The 21,127-nt window shown below is 40.6% G+C and overlaps 1 protein-coding gene across 1 annotated transcript; it reads right to left on the bottom strand.

Moving 5' to 3' along the window:
* Window positions 1-9,603: 9,603 nt before the first annotated feature.
* LOC121998494 (U-box domain-containing protein 4-like) lies at window positions 9,604-17,235 on the bottom strand. Its single transcript, XM_042553444.1, has 2 exons — window positions 16,995-17,235; window positions 9,604-10,124 (listed from the first exon to the last, which is right to left on the bottom strand). Exons 1-2 carry the CDS (start codon window positions 17,233-17,235, stop codon window positions 9,604-9,606), a joined length of 762 nt encoding a protein of 253 aa, XP_042409378.1.
* Between the last annotated feature and the right edge of the window lie 3,892 nt (window positions 17,236-21,127).

Genomic DNA, 21,127 nt, shown 5'->3' with positions numbered 1-21,127 from the left:
AAAGAGCAACAACTTTTGTATTTCTCAAGTCATTTATTAAAAGGAGTCGAGTGTAGATATACCACACTCGAGAAATTAGCTTATGCATTGGTGTTAACAACCAGAAGACTGCGCCCTTACTTTTTATCGCATGCAATTGTAGTTTTAACCAACAGTACCCTTGGACGAGTACTTAATCCTGAAGCATCCGGGCAATTAATCAAATGGATGACTGAACTCAGTGAGTATGACATATAGTATCTGTTGGAACCCCAAGGTGTTTTCATGTGATCAAACAAGCTAAGTTAGGTCCTGCGTTTGTTTAACCCTTGTGTCTAAGTGTGCAGGAGCTTAGGAACACAGGAAGTCGAGCGGAAGACACGGCTAGAGAGAAGGACGGCACGGGAGAGAGCCGAAGGGCTCGGTGCGTCCGAGGGACGAGGTGACCGCGGAAGAGTACACCGGTGGACGAGAAGAACGTGCGCGACGTTCGAGGGACGAGAAACCGGGAAGGAAGGCTGCTCGAGGAGAAGGCCGGAACATGGGTTCGGGTGAGCCCTATTCCGGATGGCCGAGATCACCCAAGCTAGTGGAGCCGGAACAGAAGACCCGGACCGAGACGAGCTGAATCGAGGCGGAGCGACCGGACGGAAAAAGTCAACCAGAGTTGACTTTTGGGGTCCGGGGCGCCCGGAACGAGGTTTTTGACCAGATCGAGTCAAACTCGATCTGAACGTTGGGGGATAAAGTTGTAACACCCACTAAGCTTTTAAGAATAAATATGAGAATGATGAATTTGCCTTAGAAAAATAATAAGAAGTGAGTTGAAGTAAAAAGAAATAAAATGAAATAAAAAGAAGTGATGGTCAAGGATTGAACCTTGAACCTCTTATATTATAATTCATACAATTAATTAGTAGAAACCAATTGGGATAGAGAGAAGATATTGATAGCAAAGGAGGGAAACTCATGATAAAGGTGAGAATAAAAGATAGCCAAAAGAAAACAAGAAAAGAGCAAGAGAAAGGCAACTTGCCTTCCTCCCTTTCTCTCCCTCTTCCTCTTTGATCTTGCCGAAATTTTAAAGAGGAGTTAAGGGGATTCATTCCCCCTTATTTTATCATGAATGGTGAGAATAAATGGAAAATAAGATAAATAAAATAAAAATAGAGAAAAAGGCTAAGGGAGAAGGAAAGCAAAAATCAAGTTTGCTACCTCTTCCCCCTTAACATAAAAAGGAGCAAGAAAAGAGAAAATTATTTTTCTCTCATTTTCTTTCACTCATCCTCTCCCTCACCGAGAACACCATAGTTCCCTCTCCTCCATCTTCGGCCCCAAAGCCAAGTTTGTCCCTAAGAAAGCCTAAGATACAAGGAGGACTTAGCAAAGGAATCAAGGGAAAGGAACTAGAAGAAGAGACTATTTCTTCTTCACCATACCTTAGATCCACAAGTGAAAAGGATGTAAGCTTCCCCTCACCTGTGGTACAAGGCGTTTTATGTACTTTTCAGATTTTATGAGGATTTTAAAACCTAGAAACAAGTTTGAGAAAATTCGGCCAAGAAGAGCTTTCAAAATCTAATGATGTTTAACTAGTCTTCACTATATGATAGATTTTTCTATGCTATGTAAGGGGTTCTTCTTCATGCTTTTATACCTATATGATGCTTTATCAGAGGAGTACTGAACCCTAGAATTTCGGCCAAAAATATTCTTAAGAGGCTAGGGAAATTTATTGTTTTACCCAACTAGTACAAGGTTCTCCCTATGAAATATTAAGGATTATGTATTGGTTTTTCTTCCTTAGAAGATATTTGAAACTAAAAGAAAACCCACTCATATGTTTCGGCCAAGGAAGGGTTTAGGATTAGGAAGACCTTTAAATTTAAATAACCATGCTCATGCTATAGAATACAAAGATCTTAAAGGATTTGTATGCTTGAATATTGCTAGAATTTCATGAACTCCTTCTTAGGGTTTTTCGGCCATGATGAGATGGATAGCTTAGAAAGCTTAAACAAAATTTTAAAATGCTCAAGACCTCTGTGCTGTTTAGATATGAAAGTTGTTTTATGCCCACATGCTTAATTAGGGTGTAGAAAAATTAGTAGCATAACATATATCATGTATGACCACAAGGGGTCCTAGTTTACTCATGAACCAATTTGTATATATGTTTCGTAGTAACTTTTGCCATGAAACTTACTTAGATTTTTCATGCTTTAGGACACTTAAAAACCTAGCTAAAGAATGGTAGGTTTCGGCCATGGGAAAAAAAAAATAAAAGAAAAAGAGAAAAAGAAACCTAGAAAGCCTAAGACACAATTCATATGTATACTCATTAGGCTTGTCTTTACACATGCTATGAAACTCGTATGACTTCACATGTTTTTATGTTATTGAAGCAAGTTTAAGCACTGATGAGTTTCGGCCAAGTAGGGTTTAAATGACCTAGAGGCCTTAGAATTTAAACCAAAGGTGTTAAAATGCTTCTTATGAAAATATGATAACCTATTGATTGTGTCACATGCTTGTATAATTTTCCATGATCTAAAAGGACTATTGTAAGTCTCGGCCATGGAGGGTTAGACACCCTAGGGACCCTAGGACTTAAATTAAATATGCTCATGTCACCCTACATGAAATGTGATAAGTAGAAAGCCAAGGTTCAATTGCTATATGTTGTTTTATGACCTAAAATGATGCTAGGGTATGTTTCGGCCATAACTATTGTATGATGCTTTGTATGAATTTATACATAATGTTAGTCCAAGTTCACATGCTTGTATGCTTGTTTGTAGCCCTAATGAGAACTTGTTAAATTTCGGCCATGACATATGTTAAGGGCTTAAAGAACTTAGGAACTAATTCAAATATGTCAAATGTGTTTACCTTATTTCTTGGTAAAAATGTTATAAATATGATTTCAAGTTGTCTATGTTTTTATGTCATATGGAACCTTGTTTCACACCTTAAGGTTTCGGCCACATGAAATTAGGGACTTGAAGAACTTAGAAACTAAGTTAATCATGTTTATAATGCTTCCTATGAAAATGTTATGATGATAATTTAGGTACCACATGCTTGGATGTTGTGTTTAGCCTAAATTGAGCTCTAAAGAGGTTTCGGCCACAAGGGTTTAGGAAGCTTAGAACCAAGATAAATATGATACCATGTTTCCTATGATAGGATAATCACAAGATACACCCTTATGCTTAATATGTATGCTTGTGATTTATGACTGATGATATGATATACATGCTTTTATGATATGATATGCTTTGTGCTTAAAATATGCATGCTTTTATGATAAGCTATGTGGATAAAATATGCATGCTTGATGATATGCTTTATGCTTAAGATATGCATGTTTTTATGATCTATGCCTAAGTGATGCATATTGTTATGACATGATGTATGCCTAAGTGATGCATACCTTTATGACATGATGTATGCCTAAGGGATGCATACCTTTATGATATGATGTATGCCTAAGTGATGCATACTTTTATGACATGATGTATGCCTAAGTGATGCATACTTTTATGATGTGTGCCTAAGTGATGCATGCTTTTATGATACATGATATGTATGACATGTACTTTACTTTATGTGTGAGTGGCTTGTACCAAGGGTGGGCTCCATAAGCGCCCCGGGGACTAAGGACCTCGTTAGGGATGGGCTCCTAAGTGCCCCTAGGACTAAGGGCCTAGTATGTTTGCCTCGTAGGGTTCAAGACTTGCTACCTTGGACCTACAAGGTTGCGCGCAATATGTAAGTGGTACATAGCCGGGATCCCCCTTATGTTGAGATTATTTTCAAGTATATATACATATAAAAGAGAATGGTTTTAAAGATCATGAGACATACACATGTTTTTCGGATACATGTTTTCCAAAATCATATTGCATACACCTTTTGATTATGTTATGTTTCATGCTATGCTCTTGATTATGATATGCCATGATAAGGTATGTTTATGTTATGTTCATGCTATACCTTATAGACATGTTTCGGCCATGGATATGTTGATGCTTGATATATATAGATTTCGGCCATGGATTTGATGATGCCTTGATGTACATATTCGGCCATAGTTATGATGCTTTGATATACATGTTTCGGCCATGCTTTGATATACCATGATACTTGTTTGTTATGCTATGTCTAGCTATGTTTTATGCAATGCACTATGTATATGTTTCGGCCATGATGATGTTTGATATGCCATGACTAGTTGTGATTATATTATGATGCATGATAAGCTTGAATAGAATGCTATGTTATGCCATGATTAGTTGAGATTATGACTTGTTGATACATTCTTGATTATGTGCTGATTGTTGGCTTTAGTGAGTAGGAAAGGAACTTACTGAGCCATGAGTGCTCATAGCTTACTTTCCTTGTACCACAGATAAAGGAAAAAGCTGGATGAGTTAAAGGAGCAGCAGGAGGGGCAACAAAGATGTGTGTGGCGGTGGCTAGGCAACTAATTAAGAACCTGCTTTAAAACCTTTAAGAACTATGCTTTGGTTTGTGAAATGTAATACAATATGAGTGACTTGATACTAAGTTTTTATTTATTTCGTTATCATGTTATGAAACCATGTTAGTGTAGTTCGGTTTTAATTAAGTTAAGAAAAATAAATTTTAAGTCTTCCGCTGTAGTACGTACGTAGAGTATCGTAGCCCCGTCCCTTAGGGTTAGCAGGGAGGGCGGGCGTTACAAAAGTTTTATCCCCCCAGGGCGCCCGGAACCCCTTCGGGGCGCCCCGACCAGTGCTATAAATATAGCACTGGTTTGCACAGATCATTAGAACTCACTTGTAATCAATTCCTTCTGTGCTTTCAATTCTGTTCTTTTCATTTGTGCTGTCAACATTGTAAAGAGGCTACTCCACCCAGAGGAGAATCAGATAGTGTGCTTACATTCCTTGGATTAGCAATCCCCTGATTGCAAACCAAGTAAAACTCTGGTGTCTGCATTTTCTTTACTTAGTCTCCTTTATTTATTTATTACAAGTGTTCATTATATAGTTGAAATCCGAGAAAGGTTCGAGTTTTATTTTGTAGGGCAATTCAACCCTCCCCTCTTGCCAACCTCCAAAGGGACCAACAGTATCAACCTCGTTCGGCCATTAAAGCACAATCTCTGGCAGATTTCATAACAGAGGTGCAAGGTCTAGAAGAAGAAGGGACTTGGAAAATTTATGTGGACGGGTCTTCCGGCAAACAAGGCAGTGGAATTGGTATTCTTGTCATATCTTCGAGGGAAGATCGGGTCCAACTTTCTGTCCGACTGAATTATAGGGCCACCAACAATGAAACATAATATGAAGTATTCATAGCCGGTTTACAAGCAGCTCGGCATGTGGGAGCTGCTCGAGTATGGATTTATTCTGATTTGCAATTGGCAGCACAACAGTTAGCAGGTAACTTCGAAATCAATAATGATCGACTCAGGTTATATGCAGAAGCATTTGATAAACTGAAAACTACATTCCAAGAAGTGAATATACAAAAGATTCCTTGATTAGAGAATCAAGTGGCTGATGAATTATCAAAGCTTGCATCAGCAATAGTGCCTTGGAACCTAGACCGGTCGGTAGAACAAACAGTGTTGGTAGCTTGTATTGAAAGGCAAGCTGACACAGAAATACAGGGAGACTGGAGAGCACCAATCATATTATTTTTGCAACAGGGCGTCTTACCAGTAAATGCAGAACAAGCTAGAGTTTTTAAGAAGAAATCCACTCGATATACTTTGATAGGGGGTCACCTTTACAAGAGGACTTTCTCTAGTCCCTTACTCAAATGCATTGGACCAAAAGACATACAATATATCCTACAGGAAGTTCATCAAGGTTCATGTGGTAGCCATATGGGGGGAAGATCTCTAGCCCATAAAATATTACTGGCCGGGTATTTTTGGCCTACTTTACAAGAAGATGCAGCTCAATTCGTAAGAACATGTATGTCTTGTCAAAAATATTAGAATATCTCACATCATCCTACTCAACAATTGAAAACTTCTATAGTTTCTAGCCCTTTTGACCAATGGGATATGGATATAGTAGGTCCATTCCCTTTGGCAATGGCTTAGAGAAGGTTTCTATTGGTAGCTGTGGATTACTTATCTAAATGGGTGGAAGCTGAACCATTAGCAAGAATTTCTAAAAATGCAGTTATCAAATTTTTATGGCAACACATTATTTACAGATTTGGTATTCCCCATAAATTAGTTTCTGATAATGCATGGAAGACAATTTTAGGGATAGAGAATTGGAGAATGACGTGCAGGATATGACATTACATAAGCATTCACCTCTATGGCATACCCACAGAGTAATGGGTAAGCAGAAGTAACTAACAGAGAAATTATTAGAGGACTTAAAACTAAATTAGATCACGTTGGTGGTAGTTGGGTAGATGAGTTACCCAGTGTGCTATGGGCATACCATACCACCCCTCGAGAGGCTACAGGGATAGCTCCATTCCAGTTAGTATACGGGGGATAAGCAGTAGTCCTCATTGAGGTTGGGGTGGAATCTGATAGAAGATAGTTATATGACGAAGATAATGCAAGTCGGCGCCTTATAAAGTTAGATTTGATAGAAGAAGTCCGTGACAAGGCAGCAACGCGCCTTACATCATATCGACAAAAAATGAGGCAAAATTACAATAAAAGAGTTATCCCCCGATTCTTTCAAGTAGGGGATTTAGTGTGGAAACGTATTAAACATGTGGGAGATGTTACCAAATTAGCACCCCAATGGGGAGGACCATATAAAGTTGTATAGAAGCTGGCCTCAGGTTCTTACTATCTCCAAGACTCAAAAGGAAGGAATCTCGATAGGCCTTGGAGTGCAAATTACTTGCAACCATATAGAGCCTTACAAGTACGCCTATAATTTGTCAATATATTCCATTTAATTTTTGGATATAATGAAAAAAATGTAGGCATCTACTCTTTAATCAATACATGCATTTGCTGGAATAGATTAGGCGATTCTCCTTTTGAGCATGCTTCCTCTGCTCATCACTAGTCGATCGGGGAACTTAAGGAGTGACCGACCTGGCTTCCTTAAGGAGAACCGGAGACTTTAAACCCCTGATAGTTGAGCGTGATTCCTCCGCTCAGTACCATTCAAGCGTGTTTCCTCTACTCAGTGATAGTTGATCGGGGACCTTAGGGAGTGACCGACCTGGCTTCCTTAAGGGGAACCGGAGACTTTAAACCCCTGATAGTTGAGCGTGTTTCCTCCGCTCAGTGATAGTCGATCGGGGACCTTAAGGAGTGACCGACTTGGCTTCCATAAGGGGAACTAGAGACTTTAAACCCCTGATAGTTGAGCGTGCTTCCTTCGCTCAGTACCATTCGAGCGTGTTTTTTCCGCTCAGCTATAGTCAATCGGAGACCTTAAGGAGTGACTGGCCTGGCTTCCTTAAGGGGAATCGGAGACTTTAAACCCCTAACAGTTGAGCGTGCTTCCTCCGCTCAGTACCATTCGAGCGTGTTTCCTCCACTCAGCTATACTCGATCGGAGACCTTAAGGAGTGACCGACCTGGCTTCCTTAAGGGGAATCAGAGACTTTAAACCCCTAACAGTTGAGCATGCTTCCTCCGCTTAGTACCATTCGAGCGTGTTTCCTCCGCTCAGTGATAGTCGATCGGAGACCTTAAGGAGTGATCAGCCTGGCTTCCTTAAGGGGAACCGGAGACTTTAAACCCTTAATAGTTGAGCGTGCTTCCTCCGTTTAGTACTATTTGAGCGTGTTTCCTCCGTTCAGTGATAGTCAATTGGGGATCTTAAGGAGTGATCGACCTGGCTTCCTTAAGGTGAAACGGAGAGTTTAAACCCCTAACAATTGAGCGTGCTTCCTCCACTCAGCAATAGTCAACTAGGACATCTTGAGAAGAGACACTACAAGAAAAACTCTCATAGACATCGGTGGAACAACAACAATTTTAAGCAAAAACCGATGTCTTTGAATATTTTACACTGATTTTTCCAAAAATCGGTGTCTATGAGCGCAGATTTTCGCTCATAGACATCGGTTTTTTAGCCGATGTCTATGAGCGCCTTTTTTTCGTTAATAGACACCAGTTTTAACAGCGGTTTTTAAAATCCGATGTTAATGAACCAAAATAAAATATTTTAATTTTTCCACTAGTCAAATTTTGCAACACTACACAAAGTTCCCTCCAAACCTAAACCTATATCGCGCCGACCATCTCTCTCAGCCTAAACCTAAACCTAAACACCTTCTTCTCATTCTGTAGCTTTTCCTTCCCCATCTCCCACACATTCCCTTCCCCAATCCACACCCATGCCCTATCCTCTTCCTCGACGTACCATCCTCAGCGAGGACGGCTCCGATTCGTCACCACCGCCGCGAAGAAGAAGAAGAACCCTTGGCTCGACCCCTTCGACTGCGGAGAGGACCCCCACATCGAGTACGGATCCCTCTTCGCCGACGGAAAGCAGGAGGAGGACCCTCACCCTCCCGACAACCCCTCCAACCCCTACGGCTTCCTCAAGTTTCCCATGGGATTCAACGTCGAGCTCGCCTCGCTCGCCTCCAAGGTCCGCGGCGACGTGCGCCTCTGCTGTTGCGTCATCTTCGGCGGAGTCTACGAGAACCTCCTCTTCTTCCCCGTGATCCAGCTCATCAAGGATAGGTACCTCGGCTTGCAGATCGATGTCGTTGCCTTGCCCAGGGGGAAGCAGGTGTACGAGGTGAACAAGAATGTGAGGTGGGCGAATGTGTATGACCCCATTGAAGATTTCCCGGAGCCGACGGAGTATGTCAACATGATCGGTCTGTTAAAGGTACAAATGAAAGGGGGGAAAACACATGATCCTTGAAATGGAATGACAGCAGAAATCTCACTAGCTTTTTACGAATTTGTTGACAGAATTGATACTATGATTTGATCTTGTCGACCAAGCTTGCTGGACTTGGCCATGCGACATTCCTGTTCATGGCATCTGCTCGGGACAAAGTAAGCTACGTGTACCCTAATGTCAATGCAGCAGGCGCAGGCATGCTGCTCACAGAGACCTTCACTTCTCCAACCATGAACCTCTCCGAACGTGGATACCACATGTGAGGCAACCACAATTGATGCCTCAATTCTAAACAAACAAACAAAAAAAATCTTTTGTTGTTGTGGATTGTTCATTTTTGATACTTGTGGTGTTTCAGGTACGATGAAATGGAGGAATGGTTAGGAATGATTGTTCTTTTGTTGTTGCATGTTACATGCTTAGTGATGTATCTTCTATGTTGTCAAAAGTTTTGTTGTTTGCTAGAGCTTATTCAACTTAGCATCCTTGTTTCTCCATTTCCCTTCTCCCTTATTCTGATCTCTCTAATGCTTCCATTCACATTTCAGCTATTCGGCCGTCCACAGTGGCTCACTGTCAAGTCACGCTCACAGTGCTACGTCGACAAGGTATTGCCTCTCCCAGAGTTTTTGAACTCATTCTTTGTAAACTTTTGACTCAAAGTTGATGCTTATTATAAGTAGATAAGAGAAGAATTGGAGAGCAGATCATGTACTATTAGAACAAGGTGTGCTGTGGAATCAGTTTTTAGTATTGATGCATGTAAACAATGTCAGAGCAAGATGGTCTGAATTAAACCACTAAACATTGGCATCTTAGCTACATTCTGTATCACATTTAATCCTCCACGTCTGCACATTTCTTGCAAAGCTGCAATTGCATTCTCCTTTGCCTTAGGGGTGCCCCTTTTCATTAACCCTACCAGATTTGTGATTGCAGTATCCTCACTTGCAATTGTCTGCGCTAGAATGTAATGCCTCATAAGCAATGTCAGAGCTCCAGCAACCTCCTCAGCAACAATTTCATCTCTCAAAGCTCCCGCCAGGGCTGAAACTGCTCCCATATTCAACATTTGGGACCAGCTCTCAGGATGGGTCGAAAGAATAAACAAGGCCATCACTGCATCTTTCTTTCCCCATGGGCTTCCCTGCATCAGCAAATCAGCTAGTGCTGCAACAGCACCATGCTCATCCACAATCATCTTCTTGAAGTCATGGACAGCAGAGAGGCTGAACAATGTAGCAGCTGCATTCTCCCTTGCCTCAGTAGTTAACCCATATCTCAGAACATATACTTGTTGGAACCCCAAGGTTGGTTTTGGTGTGATCAACAAGTTAAGTTAGGTTCTGTTGTTTTCTAACCTTGTGTCTAAGTGTGCAGGAGCTTAGGAGCATAGGTACTCGAGCGGAAGACGCAGCTAGCGAGAAGGACGGCACGCGGTGCGTCCGAGGGACGAGGCGCTGCGGAAGAGTACACCGGCGGACGAGAAGGAAGTGCGCGCGATGGTTCCGAGGTACGAAAGCCGGAGCGAAAGATTGCTCGGGGAGCAAGAGATGCAGCTAGCGCGAAGGTCGGCACGGGGTGCGATCGAGGGACGAAGTCTGCGGATGAGTACGCTGGTGGACGAGAAGGGACACGCGGCAATTCCGAGGGACGAGAAGCCGGAGGGAAGCACGCTCGAGAAGACCGGAAGATGGGTTCGGGTGAGCCCTATTCCGGATGTCAGAGATCACCCAATCAAGCGGATCCGGAGCAGAAGACCCGGACCGAGACGGGGACTTAACGGAGAAGTGGTCCCGGACAAAAAGTCAACCGCAGTTGACTTTTTGCTCCGGGGCGCCCGGAATGCTTCCGGGCGCCCGGACCCTGATTTTGACCAAGATCGCGATTTACGTGATCTGAACGTTGGGGGATAAAACTTTATCCCCCCAGGGCGCCCGGAACCCTTCCAGGCGCCCCGACCAAGGCTATAAATATAGCCTTGGTCCAGAAGCTCTTCATCAGTTCAGAAATTGTAAACAACACTTGTGTGCTTCCACTGTTTAGATTAGCTTCTGTCTTTCTGTGCTTACACTGCTGTAAACGAGGCTTCTCCGCCTGAAGGAGCTCTTAGTGCGATCTTCATCCTTGGATTAACAACCTCCCCGGTTGTAACCAAGTCAAATTCGGTGCCTCGTTTTTATGCTTTATTTTCTGTTTAATCTATTTTTTATGTGTTAGCTTAATCGTACGAGAAAGGGTTGTGATTGATTTTTCAGGGCTATTCAACCCCCCCTTCTACCCGGCCGCATCGGTCCTACAAGTGGTATCAGAGCCGAGGCGCTTCAGGAGGACTAACTGCCAAACGAAGCAACAAGATGGCCAGATCCAACATCCACGCACCAAAATTCGAAGGGGACTTCACTAGCTCGAAAAATCGAATGGAGGTATTTCTTGAAACAGATTATGATTTATTACTAACAATGGAATTTGGCTATGAAGCACCAGAGGGTAAAGCAAGAAATCAATGGTCAAAGAAGGAGCAGGCTGACCACGTGGCAAACAAGAAAGCAGAATTCCATCTGCTAAGTGTACTTCCAACACAAGAAGTCAATCGAGTCGGTACCTACAACTCGGTAAAGGAGCTTTGGGAGAAATTCCTGGAGTTACACGAAGGAACATCCGAAGCCAAACTTGCAAGATGGGATTTACTTCGTAACCAACTTACAAACCTCCGATTTGAAGAAGGTGAAACAATTGCACATCTACACTCGAGGATTCAGAAACTCATCACTAGACTTACGATTCTCGGAGAAGAGGTAAGTAACCGAGATTCGCTAAGGTATGCCCTAAATTCCTTTCCTAGAAACTCAAAATGGGCATCACTAGTAGATGCCTTTTACATTTCAAAAGATCTAGAAAAAATTTCATTAGACGAATTCTTTTCAACTTTTGAAGTGCATGAGTCAAGATGTGCAGGTCCGAAGGAGCCCAAGAATAATGTCGCTCTTAAAGCTTCGAGAGACGAACCTGAGTCAGAATCTTCTCTCGACGACGAGGAAATGGTAATGATGGTAAGACGATTTAAAAATATTTGTAAATCTAGGAAATCTAACCATCCGCAGGGAAGAAAGAAAAGAACCATCCGCTGCTACCATTGCGATGAAGAAGGGCACGTCAAGGACAATTGCCCTAAACTGAAGAACAAAGGGAAGGACAAGGGTAAGAAGCCTATCCAAAAGCGCAAGGCCCTAAAAGCGACGTGGGACGATACGTCGTCGAAATCAGAAGTCGAGGAGTTCTCCGGGCTCGCGTTAATGGCGAGTCATCAAGACGACGACTGCGAGTCAAGCTCTTCCGAAATGAGCATCGAAAGCATCGATGAAGGGGGAGCCACGTCCGAAAAGAGCAGCAGTTCAGGGGGAGAAACCGACAACGAGATCGACAAGGTAAGTGAGGTACGATCTCTTCCTCCTGATAAAATGTTTAAATTCATTAAAATTTTAACAAAAGATTGCTGCAAATTAGAAAATGAAAATAAAGATTTAAAAGCAATATTAGCTACATCTTGTCCGTTAGAAATGCTAGATAAATCAAATTTAGAAAATGAAAAATTAAAATTAGAAATTCAAAATTTAAAAATTCAAGTAGAAAACTTGAAAAACTCTGCTTGCTCATCTAAAACCAATTTTAGAAGGTTCAATAATTTGAATTGGTATTATAGATATCACCAGGGACAAATTAAAAATATCTCTAGAAAATATGTCCCTAAAAAATTTTTAGTTAATCCAGTAGGTTGGAACCTTTATTGGGATCCTAAATCTTGTTTAGTGTAAATTTTAAAATCAAAGTTAGCGCTTTAAGTGAGAAAATTAAACAAAAATTTCTTTATGGGCTTTGACTAGAAAGTGGTTGTTGCTCTAATAACCAAGAAGACCTAGTGCCTCGCCACTGCCTGGAAGCCAAATATTGAAATAAATGTTTAATTAATAAAGCATTAATACTAGAATTATTTAATGCTTTAAAAAGTTATTCAAACATGTTTCAAAATTTTGACATAATTTTTTTTTAAATAATTAATTTTTTTTTAAATTCTATTTTCAAAAATAATTTTTACTTAGAGTGTTTAGAAAAATTTTCAAAAATTATTTTTTTCCTAAGTTAAAATTTTACTTAGAGTTTTTTCTGCTTTTATTGATTCAAAAATATTTTTCAAAATATTTAATTAAGTTTTATTGATTGCAAAATTCTTTTTCTAACTTAGAATCTTTTGACTTAGAAAATTTTTTTTAAGGTAGCTTTTCAAAATTTTCTAAGTCTTTAACCCTTAGATTTTTTTTGGAACCCCATTTTTTTTGTGATCAAAGGGGGAGAAGGATAAGTATAAGTCTAGAGGGAGGTAGCCTAAAACTATTTTTTTTCTATCTTTGTGCACTAAATTGTAAATTTAGTTAGTTTATTTTTTATCTAGTTAACCCTAGCTTAACTTGGGTTGATCACACCAAAAAGGGGGAGATTGTTGGAACCCCAAGGTTGGTTTTGGTGTGATCAACAAGTTAAGTTAGGTTCTGTTGTTTTCTAACCTTGTGTCTAAGTGTGCAGGAGCTTAGGAGCACAGGTACTCGAGAGGAAGACGCAGCTAGCGAGAAGGACGACACGCGGTGCGTCCGAGGGACGAGGCGCTGCGGAAGAGTACACCGGCGGACGAGAAGGAAGTGCGCGCGATGGTTCCGAGGTACGAAAGCCGGAGCGGAAGATTGCTCGGGGAGCAAGAGACGCAGCTAGCGCGAAGGTCGGCACGGGGTGCGATCGAGGGACGAAGTCTGCGGATGAGTACGCTGGTGGACGAGAAGGGACACGCGGCAATTCCGAGGGACGAGAAGCCGGAGGGAAGCACGCTCGAGAAGACCGGAAGATGGGTTCGGGTGAGCCCTATTCCGGATGTCAGAGATCACCCAATCAAGCGGATCCGGAGCAGAAGACCCGGACCGAGATGGGGACTTAACGGAGAAGTGGTCCCGGACAAAAAGTCAACCACAGTTGACTTTTTGCTCCGGGGCGCCCGGAACCAATCCGGGCGCCCGGAGCTGTCCGTGTAACGCCCCACCCTTCTTACCGAACCAAAGGCGGTGCTACGTTCTTATACTACTTACGTACATGTTTTACTATAACAGCGGAAGAATAAAAACTTTAAAGAATTTAATTTATTAAGCATAATATCACATATTCTGATTTGTTCAAATATTGATTCTATAACTAATCATATTAATTTGTCCGAATCGTTCTTTGCCGAGCCACCACCACACACATCACTATCTGCTCCTCCTGCTGCTCCGTTGTTCCGAATATCCGTCCCCCATATCTACGGTACAAGGAAAGTAAGCTATGAGCACTCATGGCTTAGTAAGTTCCTTTCCTACTCACTGAAACCGAAAATCATCGTATATCAATATCATGCATAATATCATAAGCATACAACATACAAGGGTATCGTATTCATATCATATTATCACATGACATTATATCTAATCATCAGATAATTCAAGTACATATGTAGGCAATGCATCATGAATTTGAAAACTTATACTAATAAGTACTTGAAATTAATATCATCATTAAGGGGATCCCGGTTTGTACCACATACATAATACGCGCGCTTCATGGGTAGGTCTAAGGTAGCAAGTCTTGAACCCTATCATGCATACATACTAGGCCCGAGTCTTACTCCATCGACCTAGGGCATTCAGAGGCCCATTACTGACGAGGCCCGAGTCTTACTCCATCGACCCCGGGGCGTTTACGGAGCCCACCCATGGTACAAACCCATACAAAAATAACTTATCATGCATAACTATCATATCATGTCCTTAACAATCTTTCATGCATTTCTTTTCATTATGTATAGCATTTCCTATGCTATCACATATCATGACATATTACATAACATAATTTCATTTCTTCATTTTGTATAGCATTTCCTTATGCTATCACATATCATGGCATATTACATAACATTATGTATAGCATTTCCTATGCTATCACATATCATGGCATATAACATAATTTCATTTTCTCCTCATTATGTTTAGCATTTCCTATGCTATCACATATCATGGCATATTACATAACATTATGTATAGCATTTCCTATGCTATCACATATCATGGCATATAACATAATTTCATTTTCTCCTCATTATGTTTAGCATTTCCTATGCTATCACATATCATGGCATATTACATAACATTATGTATAGCATTTCCTATGCTATCACATATCATGGCATATAACATAATTTCATTTTCTCCTCATTATGTTTAGCATTTCCTATGCTATCACATATCATGGCATATTACATAACATTATGTATAGCATTTCATAGAAGGAACCTTGCACTTAGTTCGGTTAGACAATAATCTTACTCACCTCTTTAAAATATTTTTGGTTGAAATCCTAAGGTTAGATACTCCTCTGATCATACATCATATCAATATAAAATCATGGAAAGGAATCCTTCTACATAGCATAGAAAATCTTATCATGAAATGAGGTCTTGTTTAAATCATCCTAGATTTGAAAACCTTTTCTTTAGCCGAATTTTCTTAAATTCTTTCCTAGGTTTTCTAATCCTTATAAATCCGAAAATCACATAAAAGCCTTGTACCACAGGTGAGGGGAAGCTTACCTTCTTCGCTTAAGTTTCCTAGATTTGAGAACTTGCTTGGGGACCTTTCTTCCTTGCTTGCTTTGCTCGGCACCAATGGAGGAGAAGAGTGGCTAGGTCTTTTGGTGGAGAGGAGGAGGGAGAAGAGACCTCTTCCTCTTGTGTTGCTCGGCAACAACAAGAAAGAAAAGAGGGAGGGAGTGAGGAGGAAGAAGAGGTTTCTTCCTCTTGTGTTGCTCGGCAACAAGAAGAAGAAAGGAGGAAGGGAGAGGGTTTTCGGCACCCAAGGGAGGAGAGGAGGAAAGTGAGTGAGGATGAAGTTGAAGTCACCCCTCCATGCCTATTTATACTAAAATGAGGGGAGGAAACTTGTCTTGATTCATCCTCCTTATTTACTTCTCTTCTTAATGTTAAGAATATTCTAGAGAAGATGCTTCTTGAGTTCTCCCTTAATTTCTCTCTTTTCTTTCCTTTAATTAAAATTCCTATCTCTCCTCTTACAATATCCTCTCCTATCCCACTTGGTTAACACATGCATGTATCCACAAGAGAACCAAGGATCAAAACTTGGTTATGTATATTTTTACTTCTTTTTACTCCCTTTTCCTTTTTAGTAAAAAGAATCCTTTCTTATTCTTAACTACTTAGTCCTCTCTCTCCTTATCAATAATTCTCCTATCCCCTTTGGTATCCTATACATGTTCCTTACAAGAGATCCAAGGTTCAATCTCTCTTCTAACGTTTTATTTTCTTTTGTACATAATAATTCATATATTACCCTATTATGCATTATGCATAAATATTTCATACATGTATTCATATTTCTTCCTTTTGTCTACATTAATTCCATACATTATAAATCATGCATAGATGATTTATATTCTCAACTTTATTTTTCTTTCATAAAGTTTTAATCATCTAAATCCCTCCCATCGTAACATTCAACGTAGACTATCTACACATTCTTTTCATTACATTCGTACTCTCATTGCCCTTACTTTATCTTGGCTTTCTAGGGGTGTTACAGTCCGGGGCGCCCGGAATGCTTCCGGGCGCCCGAACCCTGATTTTGACCAAGATCGCGATTTACGTGATCTGAACGTTGGGGGATAAAACTTTATCCCCCCCAGGGCGCCCGGAACCCTTCCAGGCGCCCCGACCAAGGCTATAAATATAGCCTTGGTCCAGAAGCTCTTCATCAGTTCAGAAATTATAAACAACACTTGTGTGCTTCCACTGTTTAGATTAGCTTCTGTCTTTCTGTGCTTACACTGCTGTAAATGAGGCTTCTCTGCCTGAAGGAGCTCTTAGTGCGATCTTCATCCTTGGATTAACAACCTCCCCGGTTGTAACCAAGTCAAATTCGGTGCCTCGTTTTTATGTTTTATTTTCTGTTTAATCTATTTTTTATGTGTTAGCTTAATCGTACGAGAAAGGGTTGTGTTTGATTTTTCAGGGCTATTCAACCCCCCCTTCTACCCGGCCGCATCGGTCCTACAATACTATTAATTCCAAACAACCATTCTCCTCCATAATCTTTCTCTTGTTTTCATCATGAATAGATATGTTCAATATTGCAGTCAGGCCATTCTCTTGAGCAACTGGATTTGTAGACCAGAAAAGCCGGTAGAGAGCTGGGATTGCTCCACCCTCTGCAATGAAAGACCTATTCTCCTTCCCGGTTTTTGCCATTAATCGAAGTTCACGGGCTGCGACAGCCTTCACTTCCTGCGAACCAGCTGATAATTGTTCTACTAGCATTAACGCTGTGATTCGGTTAGCTTTGATTGCTGTGATTCAGTTAGCTGCTAACGATGTTTGGAGTCTGAACAAGGCCTCGATGTTTGAAGTCTTGATTGAGTTGCTTCTTTTTTGGAAGACAAATGGTTTATTGCCATTCTTCATTGTTTTAGTAGGTCTTGTGGATGCAGGTTGATAGAGTATAAATATGAACTATTGTGACATCTTTGACTTGAGGAATCATATAATAGTTTTTGGTAGGATGCTGTGTGGTATTGTTCTCTTGCATAAGTTATGCGCTAAAAAAGCATGGTTAATTTGTTGTTAACTGTGGATATTGTAGATTTTTGAAGTACATGACGATTTGTTGTTGACTTGCATACAAAAGAAGAGAAGTTTATTTACTATGTGTAGTTCTTGTTTGTGTGAACTCTTAATCATTTTCTATTTATTTAAGGTTCTTCATAACATTACTGTTGCAGAATACTTTCACTGGAATATGCTACGTGATTCAATAACTCATATTTTTCCACTGGACTGTTAATCTCTTTTTGATTTTGTGGATAACTTTGCTGCAAACTATGCTTTGAAGAGAGTTTATTATGTCAACTATACATTGGGGATATCTGGACGCAGGAAACCTTGCTGGCATCTATTATGAACAAAGTCAACTTGACATGGCAATTCTGCATTACAAGCAAGCTATCAACTATGATTCTACCTTTATTGAAGCTTACAATAATCTGGTAAGTTGATAATGGTCTAATATGTCAAAATGTGGTATCCTTCTTGATGGTGAGCCAGGTTAGTTAATGATCGATTTTGTAAAATGCAGTGCCCAAATAATATTTAAATAATAAGGTTATTGGACAAATAATCTTATTGGATTTTTCAGAAATTTTTAGGAATTTTCTGGGAATTTTTCGGAGTCCGTTTGGTGTAGTTTAAGGGGATCATTTATAGGCTAAGTGGAAGCCCGTTCGGGTTATCCCATTTAAGTGAGGAAATATTTTAATTATAAAATCCTTTTTCTTTTATTTCCCCTGACCCATCGCCGTTTTCCCCAAAAACCACCGAGATCCCGACCTCTCTTCCCCGATCTCCCTTCTCTTCTCCCTCACACGCTCTCTTCTCTTGATGCCATCGCCGACATGGGAGCCGCCGATCATCTTCTCTTCATCGGCGCAGCCTCATCGCCGATCGCCAGAGAGATCGCACCGACGGGCCGAGCCTTCCTCCTCCTTTCCTTCGAGGTGTGGAGTCTTTTCCCTTCCTCGCGTTTGAGTCCACCGTCGGCTGTCGAGTCCGAACGAGGCAGCAACGAGTTCGTCAAGGAGGTTTGTCACCTAACCCTCTCCACCAGATCTCAATTCTTTGTCTTCGTCAGCATGGATCTGTGGCCGATCCTCTCAATTTCTTCCACCCGATGCTGAGCCACAGCGCCGTCAACTCCAATCAACCCACCGCCGGTCACAAGGAGGAGGATCTAAACCCTAGATTCGGTTCCTCGTTGCCTCACCCGTGTGCTGTGGTTTCGATCACTGGAGCCTCTATTCCAGCCGAGGTTTTGTTGCCATCTACATTGTCGTCGGCCACTTGTTGCAAGAAATGGTTACAAGGCCAGTGAACCTTTGGAGAAGGGATTGTTGATAAGGAATTAAGGTTTCGGCCACCACAACTTCATTTGAGGATCGGTTTCTTCGTCGGGTCTGTGATCAACACCGGCAATTGAAATAGAAGAGGTAATGAGTGTTATTTCGCTTGCTGGATTCTTTAGTGACAAATAGTTTCTCTGGTTGTTCTTTGTTGCCTTCCTTTTGATCTGATCAATGGGTGCAATACATGGTTAACCAGTAGAGTTTTATGTACTGATTGATTTGGGGTTTATAACAGAATCAAAGTGTTGTTCTGTTTAGGTTGCTGGAGATGTTTCTGTGTGTAATATGATCAGGGATTGTATTAGTTGAGATTGATCTTGGGTCAGATCTAAAATTGTTGGAGGAAGCTAAGGTATGTTATCTTTAGGTAATGAAATGGGTTGATCCTGTGTTAGAAATTGGAATTTAGGAATTTATTCATGAGTTATATTAGTTGTCAGATTGCTAGTTAGCAATTGATCTCGTGGATAAACTATGTATGTTGGATTCATAATGGTTATTTGGTGAATGATTTATATAGGTGGATGCATGATTATTATTAGCATATTATAGAATTGGTTGTTTATTGATGATTGATGCCAGGATTGGATTGTAAATGAATTAATGGATTCATGTTAAGTTGAGAAACTCAAGGATTAAATGATTGGATTAATTGGTGATTTATGTGTAAACCTAACTTAATTAGGTTGTAGTATAAGCACCACAATTCATCCTCAAATTGACGGCCAAACAGAATGAGTAAATAAAGTTCTAGAGGATATGCTACGGGCTTGTGCCTTAGATTTCAAAGGGAGCTGGTGTCGATATCTATGCTTAGCAGAATTCGTATATAATAATAGCTATCAAGATACTATCGGAATGACACCTTATGAGGCTCTATATGGGAGGAGATGTAGATCCCCTATCTGTTGGTATGAAGGTGGTGAAAAGAAAGAAATGAGACTCCAGACATATCTTATCGAGGACACCACCAAAGCCATTCAGAACATTCGCCAGAGGATAGAAACTACTCAGAGCCGGCAAATGAGCTATGCGGATGTGCGCCGTAGACCAATAGAATTTGATGTTGGGGACTCAGTGTTTCTCAAAGTAGCTCCTATGAAAGGATTGATGAGGTTTGGAAAGAAAGGAAAGTTGAGTCCACATTATGTGGGGCCATACTTGATTACTAAAAGGGTTGGCAAGGTAGCTTATGAGCTGGAACTACCTCAGGAGATGAAAGTCATCCATAATGTATTCCATGTCTCAATGTTAAAGAAGTATGTTCCCGATATAAACCAAGTGATTGAGTTACAGTCGGTACAAGTTCAAGAGGATCTCAGTTATAAAAGTCAACCTATACAGATAATAGATCGAGAAGTTAAGAAATTGAGGAACAAAGAGATACCGTTAGTGAAAGTGTTGTGGCAAAGTCAACAGTATGAAGACGACGACATGGGAACGCGAGGATGATATGAGACAAAAATATCCACAATTGTTCTAAGTTCGAGGATGAAATTTTTATAAGGTGTGGGGATTGTAACACCCGTAAATTTCCTTTCCTCCAAAAGAGTAAAAAGAAATAGAAGAATAGAAAAGAAATAAAAATATATATATAAATGACTCAGGCTGGGATTTGAACCCTAGACCTTTGATTTAAGATTGGTTTAAGTAGCTATTAGGTGGTGGTAAAGCATCACATTGGGAAATAGGAAACAATTCATTATATGTTGACTTGTATGAAGAGATGCTTAAACTTCCACTTAGTAAAAAAGGGAAAGGGAAGAGAGGAAAACCTAACTTCTCCTTTCTCTTCTCCTCTCTAGCCGAAACCTTCTCCTCTTTTCCTCTTTTTGGTTTTCGGCCAAGAACCCTAGGGTTCCAAGGTGCTAAGTTCTTCAAGGGGAGAATCTAGGAGAAGAGATTTCACAAGGATTAGGACGCGCATGAAGGGTATCTTGGAGATTAAGGTGTACAAGCGAGGATTTGTCCCTCCTTCACCCAATAATAGTAAGATATAGCGAAAGGAGGTAAGTATTACTCACCTACAGTATAAGTTATTTCGATAATGCATGTGGTGTTATGTTTTTATGAATGTAAGGAAGATGCATGTTGGGTTATGTTTAATGCATGGAAAGGAAGATGCATATTATGATAGTAGGATGCCCTCTTAAGTTTTGGGATTAAGAGCATGTTTAGAGTGTCCTGAATTGCTTCCCATTTAATTTTTTGGGGCTAAGAAGCGTATTCAAGTGCTCTAAAGTGCTTCTCTATAA

This window comes from Zingiber officinale, chromosome 1A (assembly GCF_018446385.1).
Source record: "Zingiber officinale cultivar Zhangliang chromosome 1A, Zo_v1.1, whole genome shotgun sequence".
In the NCBI taxonomy this organism is placed as follows: domain Eukaryota; kingdom Viridiplantae; phylum Streptophyta; class Magnoliopsida; order Zingiberales; family Zingiberaceae; genus Zingiber; species Zingiber officinale.
This window is presented reverse-complemented; position numbering and strand designations above follow the sequence as displayed.